General features: G+C 50.3%; 1 protein-coding gene across 2 annotated transcripts in view; it reads left to right on the top strand.

Annotated features, from left to right (window-relative positions):
* Positions 1-26,963, top strand: part of ABTB2 (ankyrin repeat and BTB domain containing 2) — a 177,232-nt gene that overhangs the window by 123,256 nt on the left and 27,013 nt on the right. For both annotated transcript variants that reach the window (XM_061201573.1, XM_061201572.1), the window contains exons 2-3: positions 8,606-8,752; positions 15,393-15,606. In XM_061201573.1, the coding sequence (XP_061057556.1) occupies positions 8,606-8,752; positions 15,393-15,606 (361 nt within the window). The remainder of the gene's footprint in view (positions 1-8,605; positions 8,753-15,392; positions 15,607-26,963) is intronic.

The raw sequence follows: 26,963 nt of genomic DNA, 5'->3' as shown, positions 1-26,963 counted from the left end.
CAGAGGTGCTGCTACCAACTGGAGGGAAAAGAGGCAGCCCAAGACCAGCTCCCCAAGCAGGACCCCCCCCCCACCCGCCAGAAGGCCCAAGACTGTCAAGGACTCCAGAGAGAGATGAATTCAGCCCAGTGTTCACCGTATATTTTTATCGTATATATTTTTTAAGAGAATTGGGGACGCTGGCAACAAGCGTGTTGTACTCCAACAGCCTTTGATCTCGCTAGCCCTGGGTTCTCTGGCCCCTGGCTCCCTGGACAGTCATAAATGTGCATTTTTATTTCGCAGTTTAATGGTAAGCTCCTGGCCCTCTGGGCCTCTCTTAACCGGAAGACCACCTTCAGCCGGTGGAGTTCTGATAACTTAGAGTGAGGTGTTAACCAGAGCATGATTATGTTTGCTTTTAATTTCCTGAGCTTGAAGAAGAAGGGGAAGGGGCAGTGCTAATTGGTCTGGTGAGTGGTGATGGAAGTCTTCTGTCCCTGGGCTTGAATGGGCAGAGCCCCATGTGAGAGGCAGTGTGGACTCCCGGGAAGGACGGGCTGGGTCTGAATCCCACCTCGGCCATTTTCTAGCTCTGTGACCTTCACCAAGTGACCCAGCCCATTTAAACCTCAGTGTCCCTCATTGGTAAATGGGGTTAGTAACAGTACTAGCTAATTGTAATGAGACCACTGGTAGGGTCTTCATGTGGGTTCAAAGGCTGGTTCATCCCACTCGTGGCGTAGAGTACTACTCGGTATGGGCTCGCCCATCTCCGTTCATTACTAACCCATGGTTAAAACCTGCTTCCCAAACTCAGTTTAGACCCCAGCTCTTCTCTCTTCCTGTCTCCTAACCTTTGCTCCTCACTTGAACTCTTGGGCCTCACAGTATGGTGATCTCATCTTTAGGTGGGTTCTGGCTGAGAATTACATGAGCTTTCAATTACTCTTGATGAATCATTTGTACAGGGATGATTGACGATTCATCAAGTCAAGCAGATTTCATTCCACTTCTAGGTTTTCCTCCTTATTTCCTTCATCTTCCCCTTGCTTCAACACCCATCCCCCAATCTCGTTGGACTTCGAATATCAGGAGAAATACGATTCAGTGAAGTGGGTTTTTTTTAGAATCAACTGTCCTTATACTCCATTTGGGTCTCTCTGGAAAATATTCCAGCTTTAACTCTTCAGCACTTTGTTTCAGTATGACTAATATGCAACAACCGGGCATTAAACGTACTATATATAAAATTCCAGATCAGAGAATGGAAACACTTTAAAAAAAATAAAAAGGATTGGATTATGTGGGCTATTTGGAAACTGTTCAGTGGGGCAATATAATTTTTATTTTCAGAAGCTTATGGATTGAACCCCACCCAAGCTTCCAGCTCCTAAGAAAAGTGGCAGAAGACGCCCTGCCAAGTTTCCTCTCAAGGGCAGTAAAAGAGTAATCCTCTGCATGCCGGGTTTCATTTTAAAGAAACAGGAGACAGGCAGTGGCCTTTGCTGTCTTCACAAATGAGCTTCCCTGAGCTGGGGGGCCAGTGAGTCTGGTGGGGCGTGTCAGGGGGGCAGGGGCGGGAGAAGATGCTAGGCACGCAGGCTTGCACAGGTCGCTGGGCCCACTGTAGTCACAGCACCCTGAAAAGAACATTTGCAAATCTGTGGAGAGCCCTGGGAATGGGAATGGGTTGTCAAGTTGGGGGTACAGTTATGTTACAGTCTTGATGGCCTTTTGATGACTAGTTAGAAAAACTGAACGGTAAATCTACCCAGTTTTCACAAAAAAAGGACATCTTTACATTTACAATTTTGTGTGTATTGTGTCTGTTGGGGGGCTGTTGTTATAACTTGGGGGAAATTAAATCACAGGAAATAATACTAACAGGGCCTATTTGTTTCCACAATTCAGAAGTTAAATAGTGGAATGAAAGTGGGGGGAAAGGTTTTAAGGGGTACACTTTAGTGCTAGAGTCCACAGAAGGGCCAGTTAGAGTGCAAGATCCCAGTGCTGGAGCAGACTTGAGAGGCCACCCAATTGACCCCTGTGTCTTAGAAGAGAATGAAATCCCCATCGACTTGGCCTTTGGGCTGAGCCCTGCTTCTGAAAAACCTTAGCACTGAAAATCTGGTTTGTCAACCCAGTGTGCAGTCCATTGGCTTCTGGCTTGTTACTTGCTTGCTTGGAGGAGCCAGCAGCCTCTGCAAGCTGAAACCCAGGTCGAATTCCTGCTTGGCAGCCAGCAAGAAGGCGGGACTCCCAGTCTTCTGTGCACTGTTTCCCAGCTGACTCAATGGCGCCCTCTCTGGGCACTGGTGGAGAATCACCTGGGAAGGAGCCCAGGGCTGGAGCAGAGCCAAGTGACCAAACTCGGAAAACAGCCTGCAGAAACCAGGATCAGGTGTGCATAGTCGTCTTTTTTTTTTTTAATTTTTATTTTATTTTATTTGTTTATATTTGGCTGCATTGGGTCTTCGATGCTGCGCACGCGCTTTTCTCTAGTTGTGGCGAGTGGGGGCTACTCTTCCTTGCGGTGCACGGGCTTCTCATTGCGATGGCTTCTCTTGTTGCAGAGCACGGGCTCTAGGCGCACAGGCTTCAGTAGTTGTGGCTCGCAGCTCAGTAGTTGTGGCTCGTGGGCTCTAGAGCACAGGCTCAGTAGTTGTGGCGCACGGGCTTAGCTGCTCCGCAGCATGTGGGATCTTCCCAGACCAGGGCTTGAACCCGTGTCCCCTGCATTGGCAGGCGGATTCTTAACCACTGTGCCACCAGGGAAGCCCATAGTCTTCTTTTTTGTTGTTGTTGTTTTGTTTCCTATTTATTTATTTATTTTTCAAAGACATCTTTATTGGAGTATAAGTGCTTTTCATTGTTGTGTTAGTTTCTGCAGTATAAAAAAGTGGATCAGCTATACATATACTTATATCCCCATATCCCCTCCCACCCTCCCTATCCCACCCCTCTAGGTGGTCACAAAGCACCGAGCTGATCTCCCTGTGCTATGCGGCTGCTTCCCACTAGCTATTTTACATTTGGTAGTGTATATATGTCAGTGCCACTCTCTCACTTACTCCCAGCTTACCCTTCCCCCTCCCCATGTCCTCAAGTCCATTCTCTATGTCTGCGTCTTTGTTCCTGTCCTGCCCCTAGGTTCATCAGAACCTTTTTTTTTTCTTTAGATTCCATATATATGTGTTAGCATACAGTATTTGTTTTTCTCTTTCTGACTTACTTCACTCCGTATGACAGGCTCTAGGTCCATCCACCTCACTACAAATAACTCAGTTTCGTTTCTTTTTATGGCTGAGTAATATTCCATTGTATATATGTGCCCCATCTTCTTTATCCATTCATCTGTCGATGGACACTTAGGTTGCTTCTATGTCCTGGCTATTGTAAATAGTGCTGCAATGAACATTGTGGTACATGACTTTTTTTGAAATATGGTTTTCTCAGGGTATATGCCCAGTAGTGGGATTGCTGGGTCATATGGTAATTCTATTTTTAGTTTTTTAAGGAACCTCCATACTGTTCTCCATAGTGGCTGTATCAATTTACATTCCCACCAACACTGCAGGAGTGTTCCCTTTTCTCCAGTGCATAGGCTTCTTAGCTCTGCTGATTTCTTGAGAAGTGCTGGGAATTTCCCTATTTACTGGCAGAATTATTTTCATCTCTAAGTATCATAGAAAGAAAGAAGAATATTATCTATTCTTATCTGTGGAAAGGTGTTTGAACCTCTTTGTGAGGGCAGTGGGGAGTGAAGGCAGTGGGCAGTGGTTGAAGAGTTTAAAGCCAGAGTAAATAAGAGTGCGTGACCAGAGTAAGGGATTGTCAGGGATGGGGTGAGACGGAGGGAGGAGATGGGGAGGGGCTATTGCAGTATCCAGTGAGGGAAGATGGTAGCCTGACCCGGCAGTGATGGATTTTTGAGATACGAAGGTGATGAGAGCAGCAAGGTTTGGTGGTTGATTGGATGTGTGGGGGGGAGGAGGAAGAGAGTTGATAAGGATGACTCACCGATCTGTTCTTGGGCAACTGGGTGGATGTGGTGCTGTGCTCAGAGAAGGGACTGGAAGCTTTGGGGAGTGAGGTAATGAGTTCCGAGATTCAAGGGTTGGGCAACCTGCTTGAGAAAAATTGAGTGACGGAAGATTGTGGTTCTGTGTGCAGATTGAGAAATGTAGAGGCTTCACGTACAGTCAAAGCACACTGGGGTGGAACGTTTGTTTCCACAGAAATGCTGATTTTGTAGACGAGGGAGACAGAGGGTGCCTGGGTCATCATGCCTACTGCCTCCCTGCCTCACACTCGGGAGTTCATTTCACAGCAACGATCTGAGTGACGCGCATGGGTTTTCTCTGTAACTTTTACAGAGTTCAGCAGGGATTGATTTGGGGTGTCCTTATTAATTAATAAAGGGATACAGGTTTCATTCCAGCATGCTTTTTTTTCCATCACGACTGAAATAAACAGTTTTTTTTTTAAGGATTTTAGTAAACAGAGGGGGGAGGGGGGGTTGCTTTTCTTTCTTTTTTTTTTTTTTTGGAAATCCCTTTTTCCAGAATGACCTTGCCCTGGGCCCATCCCCTAAAACTGGGAATTTCTGTGGGGCAAAGAAGGCACTGAAGTGTTGAGAGAACTTAAGGCAAGTGTTTTCCGTCTCCAGTGAGAATGGCTGAGGAACAGGCTTATGTGGGAGAGAGAAGAATTTCACATTGACATTTTAAAAAGGCTTTCTTTTTTTTTTTTTTTAATAAATTTATTTATTTATTTTTAGCTGCGTTGGGTCTTCGTTGCGGTGTGCAGGCTTCTCATTGCAGTGACTTCTCTTGTTCTGGAGCACGGGCTCTAGGCACGTGGGCTTCGGTAGTTGTGGCTTAAGGACTCTAGAGCGCAGGCTCAGTAGTTGTGGCGCACAGGCTTAGTTGCTTCGCAGCCTGTGGGATCTTCCCGGACCAGGGCTCAAACCCCTGTCCCCTGCATTGGCAGGTGGATTCCTAACCACTGCGCTAGCAGGGAAGTCCAGAAAAGGCTTTCTTACGGGGCAGATTCGGAAGGCAAGCTGTGGAACTGCATTCTGGAGAGATCAGAGGGAATAAGAGAGATGGCCTTCGGTCTGTAGAGCTTTACGCGAGGCCTCCGGGGTTCCTTGGCAGGCGGTGCCTGGGGACACATTAAAAGAAAGTCGTATTTCTGGGTCTTTCTTTATGTTTCCTCCTATCAGACCCCAGGTGCAAACAGAACAGAACCCCTTTTCTCTCAAATATCCTTGTGCTCTTTAACTAAAGGACAAGGGGGCCAAAGTTAGGACGTCATTTCATTTCAACAGCTTGAGAATCAAGAGGTTGAGATTCTAGCCCCAGTTCAGTTTCAGACCCTCAGTAACCTTGGGCAAGTCACTCAACTTTGGGGGCGGGCCCCTTGGTTTTCTCATCTACAAGATGGGTGCAAACAGTACTTCATGAAGCCTTGGGAACTGCATGTGATCATGCGTATAAAGTTACCACAGTCCTGGCACATAGCGAGCACTCTTTAAAAGTCAGCAGTGGCTATTACTGATAATGACCTCCCTACCTCCATTGCTGGAAGAATAAATTATGTACTCCTCGGTGTTCGAAGTCTCTTAAAAGCAAAAGGTACTATGCAAAAGCTGTGATGCTATCAATTACTATTATTAATAATAGGCTCATAATTACTTTTGCCACAGTATTAAATGAAAACCCCTTTGGGTGGGCGATGACTGGGAAAATGGGAACTATTATTAATGGAGCTGCAAGCTCTTGTTACTAGATCCATTGACATAATATTTCTCTCTGGGAATCCTTTGACAAATCAGCTGAATTTCCTATTCCCTTGCCCTAAGCGCTGTAAATTTGATCCACACGTCCCCAGCGTTGTTTCTGTGGATTAATAATGAAGAGAAGAGGAAGAGCAGGGCCTGAGTTAGACCCGTAGATGCGTAGAAACCCTCCCAAATATTTGGGCTGCCCATGGGTTTGAGCTTGTAGTTTGGGCTGGGGATGGGAGGGCTGTCTTTTGTTTCACTACTTATTTTAATGCTCAGAGCCAGGTCTTCCTAATGCGTTTGGGTCCTCAGCTGTCAGGGAGAGGTTCTGCTTTGGGGACAGGGCTGGGGGCAGGGGGAAGCTAGTCATGCCCTCCTCTGTCCACTGGAAACAGAGCTTTGAGGAAGTGCTTTGATGCCCTGCTTTGCCGAACCAGCGCCCAGATCGGGAGTCCGTTGCCGCTGCCATCCTGGAGGGGTCGGAGGGAGATTCAGAGCGGCAGGTCCCAGCCACACAGCAGGGCAGTGAGGCAGTGCTGGGGAGGGTAGGGAGGCTGGGTCAGGGGAGGGGCAGGCTAGGAGGGCAAGGCTGTCCAGCAGCCGAACCTAGAGCGTGGCCAAAGAACGCTGCCAGGATCTGGGCAGCAGGAAGGCTGCCATGTGCATTTGCCCCGTAAAAGAGCACACGAGGCCCAGCACTGGGGCTTCCATGGGTGAACCAAGCAGGAATAACACTGAATCGGGACAGCCGTAGGTGAGCTTGGTGGTGTGTTCATTGAATCTGGGCTTACAGAGAGGTGAAGCGTATACATTCCAGATCCAGTCAGACCTGGATTTGAATCCTAGCTCTGCCACTTGGTAGAGCAAGTTATTCAAATTCTCTGCACATTCTCTAAAATGGAGACAGCAGTGCCCACCTTGTTCAAAGAATAAATGAGATAGTGTACCTAAAGCCTGCGTTCCCAGCACATAGGAAAAATAATAGCAAGAGTACCCAAAGAGCACTTACTCTGAGCCACGCAGCAGTCCACACGTGGACATCTGACAACTCACGGCCACACCGTGAGCTAGGTAACTTTTGTTACCTCTAGTTAACACGTGAGGAATCTGAGGCACAGAGAAGTGAAGTAACTTGCCCAAGATCACACCGCTGGTTTAAGTGACAGAGCTAGAATCATGAACCCAAATGTTCCAGCTCCAAGGCCCTGTCTTAACCTCTCTGCTGCAGGACCTATGGCTGTTGTCATCCTTGTGACGTTTCTGGGTACAGGATAGGGAAGTCTAGCCTGGATTTGGCCACATCCCGGGGGCTCTTCTGTTATCTCAAGGAATTTTAAGAGATTTTCCCAAAAGTGACTAAAATAAATTCCTGTGGGTATTTTGCTTTCAAAAAAAATAGTTCAAGGGGGTTGGACAAAGATGCCTTGAGCAAAGAAGAAGCAGTTACCAAAAATTGGGAATCTTTGTGGCCACATGCTCTTAAGAACCAACATGTAATTTTAAGCCAGTCTGATTTTGCTTTTCTGGTGCTTTCTAAGAAGCCACACAGTGAGTTGGAGAAATTTACAGGCTGTCACCCTCTGGGATTGATTCTGACAGCTCTGCTCCTCTATTGTTGAAGTGCTAATGAAAAACGCTAATTGGCCTTGGCCAGTGGCTGGATGAGTCCCCTTCCTGGAGTGGGGAAAGCAGCATCCTTTTCTCTGTGGTTTCTCCTAGTCCTATTCTTGGCTTGAAGAAGGAAGGGGGGGGCAGCATGAGGAAGTGGGAGGACTCCAAGGGCGATGCCGCCCTTTGGGTGAGCAGGGTGAACGTTTACATCTGACGCCCCATCCACTGAGCTCCGTGAAGACAAAGCCAGGTCTCTGTCACCCCGGAATCCTAAAGGCAGCAGAATACCTGGGCCGAGTGAGGCACTCTGGATATTCAGCAAGTGAAGCAGGGAAGGAATGAATGAATGCTTATGTGGCCCACCAGCCTCTGGAGGCCAGTTCCTTGTGCAGCTCCAAGAAAGGATGGTCTCCACTTGCTTTAAACCACATCTACAGGTGGGCCGCCCTCATCCTGGCTCTTGCAGCACCGTCCGCAGTTAAAAGTCAGCTGTCCTAAGTGGAGCCTTGCGATTTGCCCACCATCCTCACTCGACCAGACAGGGAGCAGAGCTGTGGCCTTTGAGCTTTGCTTTCATCCTCAGGTGACTTGTTGATAAAAGACATTTTCACATATTGACATATAGGGAAGTCATTCTGGCTTATCCATGAGTTAACTTGAATTTTATGCTAACTAAAATAGCCTGTTTGTGGCCTATCAAACATACATTGTACGTCGGCTTTAATTATTAAAGAAAAGGGCACATTGACCAGAAGTAAATAATGTCTAGGTTAAAAATAGAGATTAAATGCCCCCCTTCCTGGGATGCCAATGCTGGTCCTCTTTGGATGATAAGACTCCCTTCCCACACTTTGTTATAAAGCAGAAACTAACACTCCATTGTAAAGCAATTATACTCCAATAAAGATGTCTAAAAAAAAAAAAGACTCCCTTCCCAGGTGCTAAGGCATACCGACTTACTTGCTATGTACGTGCTGGTCTGTTCTTTTTTTTTTTTCCAAACCTTGAAGAAATGTAACCGAGACTTGTTTAATATTCTTTGTTCTGACAAGATATAAAACTGTGCTGAAAACCCTGCTTCTCCAGAGAGGTTTCTCAGAGTAACCTGGACAGTGGGCTTCTGGGCTAGTCCTCAGTTTGGCTCAAATAAAACTCTTTTCTATTCTGACTATTGATTGTTTATTGATTATTTTCATTGACACTGTCCACCTTGTTTCCCCACAGGTGTCCTCTCCCTCCCTGCGTACTTCAGTCCCTACAACAGCGGGTCCCTGGGCCATGACGAGCGCGCCGATGCCTACGCACAGCTGGAGCTCCGGACCCTGGAGCAGTCCCTCTTGGCCACCTGCGTGGGGAGCATCTCGGAGCTGAGTAAGTGGGGCACCCACAATCCGCTGGCTCCAAGGGAGAGGCGGGGAAGAGCCCACCTTCTGGGTCCTGGCTTCCTCCTTCTCCTCCACGCTTCTTGCCTTCTCTGAAAGCCAGAGGTTGCAAACTGGTGGCCCACAGACATGTGTGCTTTAGTTGGCAGGTGCATTTAATCACATCCAAATTTGGATCTCTCGTTTCTCTAGAGAAAGCAGACGATCTGGCACTGCTGTGCCCCATTCCTGCATGGCAGCAATCAGGGGGAGCTGAGTGGCAGCTAAGGGGACAGAAGGCATTCCCTACATTGCCAAATACCTCGGTCTCTTGTAGCTGGCCTGTCTCATTTATTTATTTTACCTGCCTGGCCCCAAGGGCTCTGAATTTACAACCAGTGTTTGAAAGAAAGCACCTCCCGAAACCTCATCACAGAAAAAGAAAGGAAAAAGCGGAGCTTCTCTGGCTGAAGGAGGACCTGATCAGTGACCTCAGCCCTGCGGTGCCCTGGGCATCTCCCAGGACCTCAGGGCTCTCTGGAACACAGTGGGAAACCCCTGGGTCTAGGTCATTACTGTTTGACAGCTGTTTCAGAAGATCGTGTTAGGAGGCATGAGATCCCCGTGTCTCCCGATCTCTCCCTCTCATTATCCCAATTATTTGAGAAATCAAACTGCATGCTCCTCCTGGGGTCATGAGACCACCCAGCGGAGGGCGGGGACATGTGCCAAGGGTCGTATAGCACACAGTGTGGAAACAGATGGAGTTTCACTCTGCTCCAGCCTTTTCCGCTTGTGATTTCTTTGAGGTTTCTGGCCCCTGAATAGTGAATGGCAAGCCGTTCTGTTTCTTTAGGACACAGCTTCCTCGCTTCCTCCACCCCCCCCCCCCCATCTTCCTTCCCTTCCCAGGACAGGAAGTGAAGGTGCCTGGTTCAAGGTCACAGAGCAGATTGGTGATAATGCTAGGACAGAAAGCAGGACTTTGAGCTCTCTGTCTCCTAGGGGCATTCCAGCATGGCCACCTGGGTCCCCTGCCTCTTGAGGACCCTGCAGGAAGTGGGCTTGGGTGTATGGCTTGATCCCCACCCCCGGGGAATGTCTCCTGGACAGTGGGCTGTCTTTGGGGCTATGTGCAGTCTGTTTGGTGACCTCTCCTGGCCTGAGGACAGTGAGGGACACACTTAGGCCTCAGTCCACTGGAGAACACCTTGATTTTGTTTTGCATTTTGAACATTAAGTGAGCACTTACCGTGTGCAAGACACTGTATGAAGTGCCTTCATCACGTGATCTCATTTACTGTGCAAAACGGCTCAGCAAGGTGTGTCCTGATGAGGGAACCGAAGCTTAGAGAAGAAAAGTCATTTTCCCCAAGTCAGGTTGCAAATGAGAATCAGAAAGGGGGCTTGACTCCTGCTCTCTCTGACTTTAGCAAAGCTCTAAATTACTTAGGGCTATGGGCTTCGTAGACGTGACTAGCAGCCCAGCCACCAGCATCTCAGGGCAGCTGAGGTCTAGATCGGAATCTGGGGACTTCGCTGCTGGCGCAGTGGTTAAGAATCCGCCTACCAATGCAGGGGACACGGGTTCGAGCCCTGGTCCAGGAAGATCCCACATGCCGCGGAGCAACTAAGCCCGTGAGCCACAACTACTGAGCCTGTGCTCTAGAGCCCGCGAGCCACAACTATTGAGCCCGTGCACCTAGAGCCCGTGCTCCACAACAAGAGAAGCCACCGCAATGAGAAGCCCGCGCGCTGCAACGAAGAGTAGCCCCCGCTCGCCGCAGCTAGAGAAAGCCCGTATGCAGCAAGAAAGACCCATTGCAACCATACATACATACATACATAAATAAGATTGGAATCTGATCTTCACTTTTATCGTAGAGCCTTTTGTTGTAGTGGTCTCTGTGCCCATTACAATCCACAGTCAGGCACAAGGCGAGCATTCAGAAACTTCCCTCAGGGGAAGGGCTTGTCCTTACCATTCAGCCCAGGGACCAAGTCCAATCAGTTCTACCTTCTAAAACTATCCCAAGTTTAAGTTTGCCCCTCTCACCACTTCCAGGGCTACCAACTCGGGCCAAACCAGGGATATTTAAAACCCAAATTGTATTATGTCACTCATCTACTCAATATCCTCTCAATTATCCCCATGGCTTCCCAACACACTCAGTGAAGTCCGGGATTGGACATATGATCTGCCTTCCTCGTCTTCTATTCTTCTCTTGTTGACTGTGCTCCAGCCACCCTGGCCTCCTGGCCTCCTGGCCTCCTGGCTAAGATCCTCCCACCCCAGGGCCTTCGAACTAGCTGTTCCTCTGCCTGTGACCTTTTCCTCCAGTTGTCCAAATATGGCACGTTCTTAAAGTCTCTGCCCAATAACACTTACTAGACAGGCCTTCCCTGAGCACCCTGCAGAGATTAAGGGTCCCACCCTCGTTCTCTGTCTCCCATCTTATGGCTTTTGTTTATTCAAAGCACTAATGGACACTTGGCATTTATTATATATTTACTTGTGAATAGTTGGTCATCTTTCTCATGTGATTAGAACTTCAGCTTCATGAGAATGGAGACTTTCTCTATTGTATCCCCTGGTGTACATATCGCTAGTGATGAGAACAGAACCTGAGCTGTGTATTTGTGTGTGTGTGTGTGTGTAAGAATAAGTTCTCTATCGTCCAGTTTTTGCCTCCTAAAACCCACCTAGGATTGGTCCCCATCCTGGCTCAGCCACTTCTCAGACCAAAGGGAAAAGGATCCCCAGAGCATCTTTCACCGACAACCAAGCAGGCTGTATCATGCGCCAAGATGCCCGAGCTCCCTCGCTCTGAAACCAGGGTTTTTGCTAATCGTTGTGAAGGAGGGAGGAGGTGAAGGTGGAGGCAGATATTGCAGTTTTTCTCTTCAAGACTAAAGAGCTTAATGAGGCTAGTGATACTTGGCGCTAAGCACCTCGTACCTTAGAGTTTAGCCCGGCTTTAACACCCACTCTCTCCCTGCACCCAGCCAGGACCAGCCTGCCAGGTAGGTCAAGAAGTCTCATTCTTGTATCAGGTTCATCTGCATAGGGAGCTCGGGCACTTATATTTTCCTCTGTCCCTCTCTACCTATGAGAAGATAAATGGAAGGGAATAAGAAATAAACAAAACACTTCTTTTTAAAGGGAGCCAGATGGTATGGGCCTCATTTTGGAGACAGTGCTGAATCCCAGGCCCTCCCCTTCTCTTTTTATTCGATGGCTCCTGATGCAGGTTGGACAGACCAGAGGGAAGCCGTAGCACCTCTGCTCAGGGCTCTTGTGATTAACAAGCAGGGAGGGCTTGTTTCTCCATACTTGTGGGTGTTTCTGGGCTTCAGACTGAGGTCTCATCAAACTTAGGATCAATTGATTCTCAAGTACAAGGATGTCTCAGAAGCAGCTCTGAGTGCCCAGCTGTACCAAACCAAGAGCACAGCCCCGTTGGGCCACAGCTTCTGAAACTCACTGTGGTAGCAGGTAAGGGATGGTATCCCCCCAGCTTTGTTGCAAACTGAAACTTTTATAAAATACAATAAAAAGGAACATTTAGAAATATGAAATAAAGCACAGGTAAGATGCAAGCCATTTTATTTTATTAATTAGATTAAATAGGCATAAAATCACTCTGTCAGATTGCTCTGGAAGTTTTTCCAAGCTCACTCTCAGTTTCTGAAATGAACTTCTGAACCAGTAACCAGTTTGCAGACCTGTCCCAGTTCACAGACCTGTCCCAGTTTGCAGACCACACTTCAAGTAGCAATGTCGCAATGGTCGAGAACGTGCGTTTGGGACACAGGGACCCCAGTTCAAGTCCTGCTTGTGCCACTGGACAAATCACTTAATTTGTGTAGCCTGTGTCCTCGTCTGTAAAATGGAAATGCCTCCCTTATGGGGTGGCTGTAAAGAGATTTTTTTAGAGATTTTGTCTTATCTTTTCATGTCTGTCTTGAAGCCTAGAAAATAGAAGGTGGCAGGGAGGAAAATCCCTCTGGGAGAACATCCAAAACAAGTGGCTGTCTTTGCCCGTAACCTGGACTTGCAGCGCACTTAAGTTTCTTAGATGCCTGATCAGAGTTCTCTGCAAGCATCTGTCTCTTTGGTCTTTGAGAGAGACTGATAGCCCGAAGCTGGGCCTGGAGCAAAGTGTCCGGGGACTCCATCTCCAGTCACCATTCATGCTGCTGCCTTCATGGTTTCCCGAACCTTCGGAAGGCCTCTCTGTTCCTGGCTTCCCTTTTAGGGAGCTGTTAGGAGGTATTCCTATTCCTTCCTCGATTTTCTTGCCTGCGTCCTGGCTGGAAATGTGCTGCCAAGGGTTCTACACCAGGAACAACGAAACCATCTTAAACATAATTAATGGTAATGACTTCTACCTTGTCGAGTCTTTGAAATGATATTTCAGCAAGATTTCTTTGATGCTATCGGGGACTCTTTGAATTCTCCTCCTTGTGGTCCTGTGGTCATGCCAACAGTTATGACATTTAGACCTGGAGAAACGGGAGCCAGGTTTCAACTTATTGCAGCCAACTTATCTGTACAACTAGCTGCTGGGAGACGGCTTGGCCTGGGATTGTTGATGCCAGTTTCTACTACCCAGGAGCCCGAGGGCAGGGCTGGACTCCTCCTGTCCTGGGAAATGCGGGGCAGTGCTTGACTGCAGGCAGAGGTCCTGGAAGGAAGAGTACCACGAGGTGGCCTGTAGGATAGAGGCTTAATAACAAAAGACAGTAACAATAATGGTGATATATTTAACTTTACCAAGCACTTACTCTGTGCCAAGCATGATGTTAAGTGCTTTACATTGGTTATTTATTTGAATCCTCAGGATTTTTAGGTTAGAAACAATTATTTCCATTTTACAGATAAGGAAACCAAGGCTTTGATAAGTAACTTATGTAAGGCACACAGGATAGAAATAGCAGAGCCCTGATTGGAAGCCAGGCAAGTCTGAATCCAGAATCTATGCGCTCATCTGCTTACCTGGTGATTCTCAAACCTGACTGGAGATTAGATTCACTGAGCGAACTTTTACAAAATACGGACTCCTGGGTCCTGCCCCAGACCAATTTAATTAGAGTTTGGGGGATGGGAACCAGGCATCAGGAACTCAGTGCCCTCAGCCCTCTTGGCCCTGGGGTCTGGCAGGAGGCACCCAGGCAGCTGAGCTACAACTGCGGGATGGGCAGAGTCCGCTGTGTAGAGAAGAGTGAGGACCTGGGGGTGGCATGGAGGGCTCTTTCCCAGTGGAGATCTCCAATTCCAGGGCTGTCATCGTCCCTGCTTGGAAACGAGCGTTGCCGCTGTGGCTGTCATGGGAGAACTTGGCAGCTAACGAGCTCAAGTCAAGCCCCAGCAGAAGTTGTATCTTAAATGAAATGAATGTGTAAGGCTACTTTTTCATTCTCCAAATGTTTGCCGAGCACCCGTTGTGCCATAGAAGCTGTGCAGGACGCCGGGGACACGTGGTATAGAGTCCCAGACCCAGAGGCTCTGTAGGGGAGGTTAACGGAATAAGTGAATGAATTGGTCCTGTCGAACATTGAACAACACTTCACCTGCCATATTAAAATCTGCTCGTTTCTCCCTCCTTGAGCTCAGCCTCATCCAGAGGCTTTCTCTCCAAGGGGTTATCTGTAAGGGGCAAGCTGACCCACAGGGGACGCCCCCCTGAGTTCTCAGGCCTGAGAAGAATGGAAGGCGCCACTTTTCCTAGAAAGAGGGGCCCGCAGGTGCCTGGGGCCATTTCACCCATCCTTTCTCAGCATTGTGGCCTCACACAATGATGGGACGTTTCCTGTCCTGGGCTGGTGGGGAATTGAAAAGACTCAACTGGGGAAGAAACACAGCACAGGATATGGGGACCTGAGGACCCTGCAGACTTCATTAGGGCAGGCCACGGCCTGGGTCCCAGTTCAGTTCATGGACTTTGGAGTCACACAGGCCTGGATTCAAATCTAGACTCTACCATTTACTGGGCACCGCGGCATCCCTGTGACCAGGGAAATGCTTGGTGTCAGTTAAGTGTTTGCTTACTGGATAAGCCTCAATTTCTTCGTCTGCAAAATGGGGATCCTACTCGGGCCCCAGCCTTGTAAGGATCAAATTAAATCCTGTTTCTAGAAAATTGAACACTCAGCACATAATCAACATAATGGATGGTGGTGGGAGTTTTCCTTGAGGCCGTGGAGAGGGAGGTCCCTTTTCTGCAGAAGTACCTGGACTTTGCACCAGACAGCATGGGGGAGAATCACCATGCAGCCTAGCACAGGAATTGGAGGTTGGGAAAAGAGGCCCAGGGAGATTCCTGTGGTCAGAGCTGGGGGAAGGGCCGTGGGGTGATGGAGGGAGTGGGGATGTTGGAAAAGAAACCGTATTCGCCTAAGTTCCGGTGAGGCCGGGCCCTACCAAGTGTTTCATTCAACTGTTAAGGCAGGACTGAAAGTGAAAGGGAATCTAAATTGCTATCCTGTGTCTGGGTGACAGTTTCCACCTCCACCTGCTGCCTCTGGGTAAATAGTAATTAAGCATGCAGGCTTAGCTGCTCCTCTAGCTAGCAAGATCCTTGGAAGAATGTGGGCTATAAACTCAGACTTTTTCTTTTTCTCTCCCTCTCTCCTGCCCTCCTCACCAGGCGACCTGGTCTCCCGGGCCATGCACCACATGCAGGGGCGCCACCCGCTGTGTCCTGGTTCCAGCCCCGCCCGCCAGGCCCGCCAGCCACCCCAGCTCATCACCTGGTCCCCTGACGCCCTCCACACGCTCTACTACTTCCTGCGGTGTCCACAGATGGAGTCCATGGAGAACCCCAACCTGGACCCCCCGAGGATGGCCCTGAACAACGAACGGTAGGGATCTGCCTTGGGCTGCACACCTGGTGGACCATGCGACACAATGTGTGTTGACTGACCGAGTGACCGATAAGATGGAAAAAGAGCCCTGGCCCCGGCCTGTGTGCCTGTGAGGAGGTGGCCTGACATGGGCGGCGGCTGCGAATTCAGATGGATGAAGGCCTGTCCCTGGGGTGCAGTGGGATTTGTTCACCCTGGGCTGATGTAGTGTGGGGTCGTTGAGTCTCAGAAGGTGGGCTTTGGCCTCTGTCTCGCAGCTCTAGCATTTACTACCTGGGCTCTTGGAAATTCAGTTGCCTCTTTTATAAAATGAGGTATTCGCACCTACCTAGAAAGGTGGTAGTAAGAATCGAGTGAGCTAGTGCTCTCAGAAAAAGCACTTAGGACAATGTCTGGGTGGTAACTGGCCCTCCATCAATGGTGGCTGTCACCTCTTTTGATGATGATGATGTCACGTTATCATCATTCTTGTTAGGAATTCTTAGGCACATTTTGCCCTGTTCACTCATTTTATAGATGGGAACGTCATGGCTCTGGCAGGTTATTTGATCTCCAGCAGGTTAGTGGGTAAATAGCCCCAGGGTCCAGGCCTGCTGACCCCCAGTCTAGTGCTGTCCTCGGGGTCCCAGCCCTTTCCCAACTGGGGAAAGGGCTGCTAAGAACAGATATACAGGTTGTACACTGCACAAGGGGACGCAGTGAGGGGCATGAGTGGGGGGGACACACATGGAGCCATGTCAGCCTGAGGACAGGGTGCCCATTCTAATTGGTCTACTCAGAGGGCCACCTTTTTTCAATTTTCTGCCCAGAGAAGATGCTTTTTTATAATTTGTCCAGTATATATGCTAACAGGAGCTTCACCTGGAGGCCACCACATGGCCACCCGAGGCAGGGTCTGTCCACGGGCTCGACCCATGGCCAGGGGTCGAGGGTTGTGTAATTGAAGGTCCAGGGAGTGGGAGAGACTCGCCTTCAGTTTAGGAAGCCCTGGGTGCATACATTCCACCTCACAGCAGGGCCCAGGAGAGGGGGAGAGCAGCCCAGGGGTCTCTGTGCCCCATCGCAGAGGAGGGAGATCTGAGACCTTGATCCAGAAGTGCCACTGCTTTCCCAGCCCCCCGCCACCCATTGTCTTTGGGAGGCATTGGGTCTCCTCAGTGTTGTGGTCCTCACAGCCAGGCCCACCTCTCCAGGGCCTCCACAGTCACAAAAGATAAAGATGCAAGGGTAGATCCCCACACCAGCTCATTAAAAAACAGCCGCCGTGAAAACACTGGCAGTCCTGTGGACATATGGCAAATGCTGGGAGCAGAGGATGCAGAGGCCCAGGAGTCAGGTGGCCTGGGCCCGCACAGCAACTCTGACATTCATGAACCTTGAGACCTTTGTGCAAGGTTCCAAATCTCCCTGATCCTCAGCTTCCTCAGCTATAAACATGGGGCAGTAATGAAGCAGTTTTAAGGATTCGATGATGATCAGTGATGTTTATAGGGCATTTGCCACGTGACAGGCACCGTGCTGAGCACTTTACATGTGGGCACACACTTCCAGGAAATAGGTGCTCTTCGCAGCCCCATTTTACAGATGGGTAAGTGGAGGCACAGAGAGATTCAGTAACTTGCCAAGGCCACATAGGCTCTGCTCATAACCTCTGTACCATACTGTCTGTCATTACGAGAGGCATGAAGCAATAGTGGCCCAGTATACACACACAGTAGATTCCCCGTAAATGCTACCACAGCTATTATTATCACCGGTATCATTATTAGACCATCGTTGTCTTATTTCTTGGGGAGCTGGACAGTGAATGCAGGTGGGGCCTGACACAGAGCAAGAAGGCAGCAGGTGGAGGCCCCGGGTTTCCTGAAGGAAGCATCCAGCAGGGAGATGGGGCCAGAGCACAGGCTCTACACCCCAGCTGTTTCTGCTTTGTGGAGAAATTGTTGTGGTTGCCAGAGCTAGCTGGGATGGAGAAAGGGCCAAGAAAACATCTGGAGGGGGTGGGGATGGGGAGGGGAGGCTTGCTTGTTAGTGGTGAGGTCCCCAGGGGTGCTAGACTGAGCCTGAGGCTGGGTCACCCAAGCAAAGGTGGCTGGGAGAGGAGGACAAGGAGCCTTCCTGGGACCTGCTGCCCCAGGCTGGGCTGCTTGGCCCTCCGGCTGTGACCGTGGCTACTGGCTGTGGTGCTGGCCAGGGAGGCGCTCTTCTGTGGACGCTGTGCCCGGAACCCCTTGGATGTCTTTGTGGCCACCCTCTGGCTTTCCTCCGGGGGGGATTCCTAGCCCCTGACGCTCTAAAACATGACATCAGGGTTTCTGTGCTACACGAGCTGCTTGTCTGTGTGTGATTGCGATGGCTGAGCTTGAGTGACAACATACACATGAGTATGTGTTTAGATATCTCCTTATTTACAAACCACACTGTCTGTGGCACAAAGAAGTTGGTTGCAAAAGCATTTTTCTGTGAATCGTTTCAAGTGAGTGTTAGACATGTGGAAAATTGGAACCACCATCAGGAAGAAAGAATCCCCAAATTTCAGATTTGGGCACTAAAAGGAGGACACCTTAAAAATACCCAGGGGGGCAGACAGCCTGGCAGCTCTCTGGTGGCCCGGTTCCTGGCTGCTGAGTGGGTCCTGCCGTGCTTGGACTCACTCTGACAGGGCAGGCCCTGCAGGCCTTGGAGAGCCTGGCTGACCTTTCCATTGCAGGCTGGGCCGCATGTCCCCACGAGGCACTGCCACTCCAATACCCTCAGCAGAGCCCTGGGGAAAACATTCTCTCCTGTGCACCAAGGAGCTGGCGTTTGCTAGGGCTCCAGGGTGACAAAGCTTTGCTTTTGTGAGTCTGGGGACGTCTGTCTATCTCTTCCTCTCCCCTCCCCCACTTTATTCCCTTGAAGTTCCTCCCTCTGTCCCATGTCTGGGACATGGGGGTCAGGTGCCCCAATCAGAATTGGACAGAACCTCTGATTTCAGGTATGATGGTGGGTTTGTAGCCTGGAGGCTTTCCACTTGGGGATTCGATGGTTTGGGGATGTCTGGGCCCGTGGGGATTAAGGGACCTCTTCCACGGGCTCGCCTACCTGGGCTAAGGAGCTCAGTTTGGCGGCTTGGGTTTGGCCCGTGGCACCACTGACGGTGCCGCTCCAGTCTGTGCTTATAGATTTCCGCTTTGAAGAAAGTACCCTTCTTCCCTCCCATGGGGGTTGTGTGTGACCACAAGTGTGCTGACAAAGGGCAGGCGGGACATGCCTTCAACCCTCTGTGTGAAGCTCATCCTGCTATGCCGTGAGCTGCGTCTGCGCTGGTCAGTGGGGCCTCAGTATCTCTCCATGAGGACCGTTCTCCCCAGGGGCCTCCTGCTCTGGGTTTGGAGGGAGGAGGGAGTCATAGAAGCAGCGGGAGCTTTGCGAGGCACAAGAAGGCAGTCGAACGTGCTTCCGCAGTGAGCCGGGCAGCAACAGGGAAAAGAGCACAGGCTTCGCGCAGGGGCCTGGGCTCGGATCCAGCCTCCCACACAGGCCCGTCCACGCCTCAGGCTCCTCATCTGTAAAACAGGGCTGAGTGACCCATCAGGGAGGGCGAGTGAGATGCCACATGTGAAAGGAGCCAGCTCTTCCTTTTAAAGGGCAGCTTTACCGACTTCTGTTTCTTTTGTGCTCCACAACGAATCAGCAAGGTGCGTGTTAGCATTACCTGCATTTTACAGCCGAGGGCATGAGGCCAGGGGGGACCTAGCTGCTGAGTATCTGGGCAGGGATGCGAATCAGGTCTCTCTGACCTGAAAGCCCTCGCCCTTCACCATGCCAGGCTACAGCTTTCCCACCCAGCTGCTGAGACCCAGTCCTAAAGCTCTGAGATAATCTGGGTGGGTGTTGGCCCTTGGGGCCACTTTCTCTGGGACCATTCCAGCCCCACCTGCCTCTCCTCTGCCCTGGGAGAGCCCCGCAGCTGGAGCCTCCCTGCACCCTCCCAGGATCCCTTTCTTGCTGGCAGCTTTGCATCACAGGCACCAGCAGGATCTCAAACACAGGATTAGTCACAGCTGCCCCCCTGCAGGGCATGTCATCACCCGGGACTGAGCTCAGAAAGTGAAAGAACTTGCTGTCAGAGATCCAGGCTTACCCAGGGAGATGGGGGGAGCCTCTTCCCCTATGGTCTGGAGGAGAATGGACAGCCACATATGGCTAAATGTGGTCCTTGCTCATCATGCCTGGAGGCAGAGGGATGGGTAGCTGAAATAGCATCTGGGCAGAGGACATCGTCCCCCTGGGAATGAGGGGTTTGGGGAAGTGGGGAGGAAGGCTGTGTAGACATGCAGGAACAGAGGGAGGTCTGCCGGCTTGCCAGCAAATTGCTGGAGGAGAACATCGTCCAGCAGAGCACACGGAGGGAGACGGATACAGCTAGAGCTGCAGAGGGGGCTGAGGTAGACAGAGGGTGAGCTGATTTTCTGCCTCAGAACCTCGGGAGCTGGGGTGCTCAGACTCACCGAACGGTGCTGCCAGCAGTAGCAGAGAAGCCAGATCCTTGAGGAATATCTGGGAATACTGGAAACGAAGGTGGGCTCCTTGTCCACACACCAGCCCATCTGCTTAAGCTTCAAGCCCTGGCCCCTTGCTTCCCTCTCCCCAGCCCTGCACAGTGCCCCTTCATGGAGGGAAGCTCAGTCCGAGGGCTGGGGGCCTGCTGGTGTTCAGGACACTAAGCCAGGAAGAGCGTCTGACTTGGGATGGAACCTAGAAACATCTGGTGTTCTGTTTCTCAGCCAGCAGAGCATGATCTGAGGGGAAAACTGCGATTCAAAGACGCGCATTTGAGATCAAACTTATCACTCTCTTATTTTAGATCCTTCGACCTGTCACTTAGTCTCTCCAGGCCCCAGGTTCTGTGGACAACTAACATTTAGTCTTCACAACCACCCGTAAGGTGAGCGCTGATGAGTTAACGCAGGTAGCACTTTTAGAATGGTACCTGGACACAGTAAGTGCTCAGTATTAGCTACTATGATGATTAGTATCAGGCAGAAGGAATAGCATATGCCGAGACCACGTGGCAAGAGAGAGTGTGGGACCTGGGGGAGAGAGAAAGGAGCAGTGTGAGAATAAGGAAACACGGTCCAGAACGATGCCCGGGGGAGCTGGAACCTCCAGGGCCAAGACAAGGGGAGGGCTGAGCTTGTGGCCTAGAACAGGGGTCCCCAACCCCCAGGCCGCGGACTGGTACCGCTCCGAGGCCTGTGAGGAACCTGGCCGCACAGCAGGAGGTGAGTGGCGGGCAAGCAAGCCAAGTTTCATCTGCTGCGCCCCGTCGCTTCCCATCACTCGCATTACCACCTGAACCATCCCCCGCCCCGCCCCCCCCATCCGTGGAAAAATTGTCTTCCACGAAACCGGTCCCTGATGCCAAACAGGTTGGGGACCGCTGGCCTGCTCAGTGTTTCTGTGATTGGCTGATTTTCACTTGCCCTTTCCCCACACATCCCCTCTCAGCACCTGGACCACTCTGAGAATGAAGGCGCTAGGAAGCCCTTCCCATGCTGCTGCGAGGAGAGGCACTTCTACCAGGATCCACCCTGGAGCTGTCTGGTACGTGGTCCTGCACCCTGGGCAGGTTCAGGAGAGACAAGTGGCCCAGATTGCTGCTTTGTTACCTATCAGTCCCCAGTTCCCATGGAGCTATTTTTGCTCTGAGATCAAAGCCCTTTTCCAGGTGAGATCCCGGAAGAAGGTGCTGTGTGTCTAGCCCATCTCTTGGCTGCCCTGATCCATGTCATGCTGGCCAAGAAGGTTCCTGCAAGTATGTGGACAGAACTCAGAAAAACTGGAGTTGGCAAAGGTGTCAGCCCATAGGAGTCCTACCCACTCCACCTGAAGTCCATACCACGACCTCAGATACTGCCCACGGGTCAGAGGGTTCCACCAGCCTCTTGGGTCATCCTGGAGGTGCCATCTCTGCTACCTTCTAGCGGTGTGACACATCAGTCCATCTTTCTAGGCCTCAGTTTCCTCAGCGGTAAAACAGTGAAGATAATAAGATGCTACTCGGGTTAAATGAGATAATGTGGTAAAACACTCACCTCAGTGCCTGGCACCTAAAAGTACTCATAAATGGTGGCTGTCATCCCCCAGCCCCGCCCTCCACTCTCCCCGTTACTACAATGGTCATAAACATGCTTAGGTGATGGTTGGCGCCGAGAATAGTCTTTCTTGATTGACGTAGGATGATGTTTCTTAAAATGTGGTTCTCCAGCAGCATCTGGGTTAGTAATACGACTACAGCTAATACAATTACCACTACTACTATTGATATTACCAATATAACCAGTGCCACTACCAATAATAATAGTTAATAATGCAACTCCTAATATTACTCCTACTTACAAACACTCCTGCTAATTATAGCTAGCATTATAGAGCACATATTAAGTGACAGATACCATCTTAAGTGCTTCACTAATTAACTCACATTTCTCACTGTACTTCTGTTGATCAGCAGGGAAGGGATATAAGGGAATTACGGAGTGCCTTATGTGATTGAGTCTCCTGCCTAATAAGAGAGGCAAAAACAAGACAGAGGGAAAAAATGAGCACAAACCACCAGACAATGTAAGAAGAAGCTTGGTTGTATGATACTGCATTAGGTCAGCCTTCAGGCCCTGACACCGGCCGGGATTCAAACCCAGCTCTGCCATGTACAAGCTGGTGGCCTCGGTCGTTTAGCCTCTATGCCTCAGTTTCTTCTTAACACAGGACTAACAGTGCCGACCTCGTAGGGGTGTCGTGGGGATTGAGTTAATATATGCGAAGCACAGTGCGTGGCACACAGTATGTGTCAGTCACCATCTTCTTCATCTTCATCCTCATCCTCATCCTCATCCGCATAGCCCAGAGGATCTTGGAGAAGACTGGAGTCTTTGGGGAGGTAGTGTCAGAACAGACTGGGGTTTTAACTGGGCCTTAAAGAACAGCCACGGGACACTGGGACAGGTGGGGTGACATTGGCAGCAGAAGTCGCAGAGGGATTTTGTTGCTTCAAAGTGCATATTTCATGACATATGAAATATGTCATGAAATCTACATTTCATGTACTTTTTTTTTTAATATAAATTTATTTATTTTATTTATTTATTTTTGGCTGTGTTGAGTCTTCGGTGCTGTGCGCGGGCTTTCTCTAGTTGAGGAGAGCAGGGGCTACTCTTTGTTGTGGTGCGCGGGCTTCTCATTGCGGTGGCTTCTCTTGTCTCAGAGCACAGGCTCTAGGCACGTGGGCTTCAGTAGTTGTGGCGCACGGGCTTAGTTACTCCGCGGCATTTGGGATCTTCCCGGACCAGGGCTCGAACCCGTGTCCCCTGCATTGGCAGGTGGATTCTTAACCACTGTGCCACCAGGGAAACCCTCGTGTACATTTTTAAAACACAGAATAGGTTTTTTTTTTTTTTTTTTTTTTAAATCATCAGTGGTTGTTGTTTATCTAGGCAAATGCTCCTAGGTGGCGCTTGAGTGGTTTTCCCGTGGAGACCTGCATCCTTAGAGGTGCCCTTGTGTGAGGGTCAAACCAGCGCCGCCGCCTCCAGCTGTGTGATCTGAACATGTCTCCTTACCTTCCAAGCCACAGTTTCCTCCTGTGTAGAGTGAAGATCTAAGGAGTGCCTACTTCCTGGGGGCCCCCCAAGTTCTGGGGCAGGGCCCCCAACACACATGAAGTACACAGCAAAGAGAGGCCTCTCTTTGTTCCAGTCCAGATGCAGGAGGGGGACGTTTCCCCTCAGATGAGCACTTTACATAAATGGGAGGCGCCCGCGGATAGGCTGCGCGTTCAGTCTGAAGAAGTGGGCTCGTTAATCTTTTGCTCGGCTTGCGAAAGTGTTCTCTTATCAAATAATAGAGATGATGGCACTGGTGGCTTTATGCTCCTGACTTGTGGTTCCCTTAAATACCATTTCAAGAAGATTTGCAATGTTAAGCTCTTTTCTCTCTTTCCACTCCCCCCTTTTGTGCATTGAATTTCCATCTGCTTACCCAAAATGGAAGCAAAAGAAATAAAAATAGCTATCGGGTGAATTAAGTACTTGTTTGCATGTGTTTCCCAGGCTGGTGCATCCAGTGACCTCTGAAGTGACTCGTCTGTGGTCTGCAGTACACACAGAGAGCTGTCCCTCCCACCCCCAGTCATTCTCCATCCTCTTAGCTGCTTTTTACTTTCTTCCGAGCACCCTCCTCTGTCTGAAGTTACCTTGTCTGTGAATTTGTTTACTTCCTTTTCTGCCCCCTCCTCACCCCTCTAGAAGGTAGGCACTGTGGGCCCGGTGTTACCACTGTGACCCCAGCACATAGAACATTCCCTGGCACAGAGTAGGCAGTTAAATATTTTGTTTGGTTAGTGAAATAGGCTATAGAGCCTAAAGGTTGGACTTTTGGAGTCAGAAAGACCATCTGTGGGGTCTCTGCTCTCTCGTTTACTAGCTGTGTAACTATGGGCAAGTTAATTTCTCAGGCCTCAGTTTCCCCAGCTTTGAATGGAAAATGGCTTGATCTACTTATGTAGGTTTTTGTAGGGATCAAATGAGGTAATCCATTGAAAGGACTTAGCACAGAGTAAGCTCTTCATATGTGATGGCTGCTATTGTCAGTATAATTACTGTTTTCATAAACCTGTGGAGGGACTCAAATAACTAAATCATGTTTAATGCATAAATAACCCAAAACAATGGTGAATTTAAAAATCACATCTACTCAAAGTGCATGTTTTCTTTCCCTCTCATATATACCTCCTTCAATCGCTGCCCTTAATTCCCTCTTAACCCACCCCTGACGGTAGCCAGGGAACCAGGCAAATGACAGAGAAGATGAGGTAGACCAGATGGTCCAAAGGTTTAATTCAGTGAAGACAGTTTTGAACAGAGATATGTACAGACTTTGGATTTATTGCAACCCACCACCCGAGAATCTCAAAGAACTCTAGAAACTGGATTTCATCCACCCATTGGTTCAAAGACCGAGCAGCAAGTCAAGCACTCTGAAGTTAGTGGTGTAGTCGTGCCCCTGGCCCCTCACTTGCTGGTTTGGCCACAGTGCCTGCACAAGACGGGCTGCCGTCGTTGAGTGTTAAGCGTGGGAGTGATATGACCTGATTTATATTTACATGGGTTAGAAGCATCTGGACAAATCTTTACAGTTTATAAAGCACTTTAAACACACGACTCTTTAGCAGATCTTCACAAGCTCTCAGAGGAAGCCGTTTCCACTCCCATTTACAGAAGTGCAGACTGAGGCCTTGAGAGGGTAAGAGGGGCACCTAAGGTCACAGCTAGGAAGAGGCAAATCTGAGCTCAGCCAGGGAGGTCCAACGATAAGAATGCAGTGAATTCACAGTGTCAGCGGAGGGGGGTGAGACCTCCCTCCCACCTCCCCGGGAGAGAGAGAAAGACCCTGGGAACCGGTCTCCATCAGCACCTCCTGCCCAGTGTGACTTGAGCTGCTCGCTCTTAACTACTCAGGGCCTCTTCCCCCACAGGCCTGAGTTAGCTGGCTCTGGGTGGCCAGCGAGGGTGGGCATCTGTCCAGCATCCGAGAAGGAGTGAGCCAGGGATGGGGGACAGACAAAGGAAGTGGCAGTGCCAGATAACAGGGGCTGGAGAAAGAACAGGATCCCGACCCAGCTGTTGACAAGTGCCCCCGGGGCTGCCTGTTGCGTGTGATTTCCTGTCCCATTGTTGCGCCCACCCGGTCCCCACAGAGAAGAAGACTGGGAACTGCCAGCCCCAGGGGTGTTTTTGTCACGGGGCCGCCACAATGCCCTTTGTCTCCCAGAGGGCGCCTGGGTGCTGGGAAGTCCCAACTCAAGGGAATGGAGTTTGCTTTCTTACAGAAGGCGGCTTCCTAGGCTGAGCTGTGGACTTTGCAGACGCCGAGGATGGGCCAGGATAGGAGCTCGGGCGATGTCTGGAGTCCAGCTGGGCTGGTTTCTGGCTTGCTCCTACTTGCCTGCCAGCCGGCTCCCCAGATTTCCCTCCTCCCTCAAGACCAACTGCCTCTGACAGCCGCTTCCTTTGCTGCTTTAATATTTGAGATTTGGGGGGAAGAAAGCTCTTAAGGGGTCCGGAGTGTCCCTCTGGGGCCCAGCCCAGCACCCCGTTCCCTGCTGCCTTCAGGACTGATGAGGCTATGGGCGTGGAGGCTGGAGTTGGGCAGAATGGGGCAGTGGGCGCACTGGGGCGACTCTTTTCTCCTTCATGCTCTGCCTTCCAGTTCTCCACCAGCCAGCAGGCTCAGAGCACTTTGTGTATGGCAGTTTGGTCTCAGGAAGGACCTCGGAATCTCTCTTTTTAGAGCCAGACAGATCGCCATTGGCTAGCTATGTGACCTTGGACGTGTGTCCAAACCCCTCAAAGCCTTGGTTTCCACATTTGTAAAACACCCTTGCAGGGTGGCTGTGTTAGAGGGTAATGTTTTCAGAATGATCTCTTGCTTACCTGGCACGTAGTAGGCCCTCAGCAAATCTTTTTTGTTTTTTTTAATTATTGATTTTCTTTTATCTCTTTTAAATTTTTATTTATTTATTTATGGCTGTGTTGGGTCTTCGTTTCTGTGCTAGGGCTTTCTCCAGTTGCGGCAAGCGGGGGCCACTCTTCATCGCAGTGCGCGGGCCTCTCACTATCGCGGCCTCTCTCGCTGCGGAGCACAGGCTCCAGACGCGCAGGCTCAGTAATTGTGGCTCACGGGCCCAGCCGCTCCGCGGCATGTGGGATCTTCCGGGACCAGGGCTCGAACCCGTGTCCCCTGCATCGGCAGGCGGACTCCCAACCACTGCGCCACCAGGGAAGCCCCCTCAGCAAATCTTAGCAATGTGGTTTTGCTGCTCAGAAGCCAGTGCCAGCGTCTCCCCTGAGGCTGCAGTTGGGCCGTGGGTGCGGAAAGCAGGGTCAAGTGCTGGGAGCCTTTTCCTCTGGCTGGGTTAAGAGTGCACCGCCGTCTCCAGCTCAGGTCAAAGCCACTAGCTGCCAGTCGGGAATCTCCACCTTACACACGTGCATCTCCGCCAGGCCTCAAGAGCCCCATGCCTCTACCTCCTCCTGGAAGTTTCTGGAAACTCTTTACCTGACAGTGTGAATGGGTCACCTTTCTGCCTTAGACTGTGGGGGGATGGGGAAGGCGGGTGCTGTGTGACAATACTCAGCTGAATCCGGACAGGAACACCTATTCAGAGACTCTAAATAAATGACCCCACCCCTGGCCCACTGCCCAACAGCTGCCTGTTGGATCAGTGGAGCAGGAGAGCTAAGCAATAGGGTCCTCCCAAGCTGACTTGTTGGCAGAGGCCGATCGGTGGTGGCAGTACCTTCACCATGATT

Source organism: Eubalaena glacialis, chromosome 10 (assembly GCF_028564815.1).
Source record: "Eubalaena glacialis isolate mEubGla1 chromosome 10, mEubGla1.1.hap2.+ XY, whole genome shotgun sequence".
Taxonomy (NCBI): Eukaryota; Metazoa; Chordata; class Mammalia; order Artiodactyla; family Balaenidae; genus Eubalaena; species Eubalaena glacialis.
The sequence above is the reverse complement of the archived record's forward strand: the minus strand, read 5'-3'. Positions and strand labels throughout refer to the sequence as shown.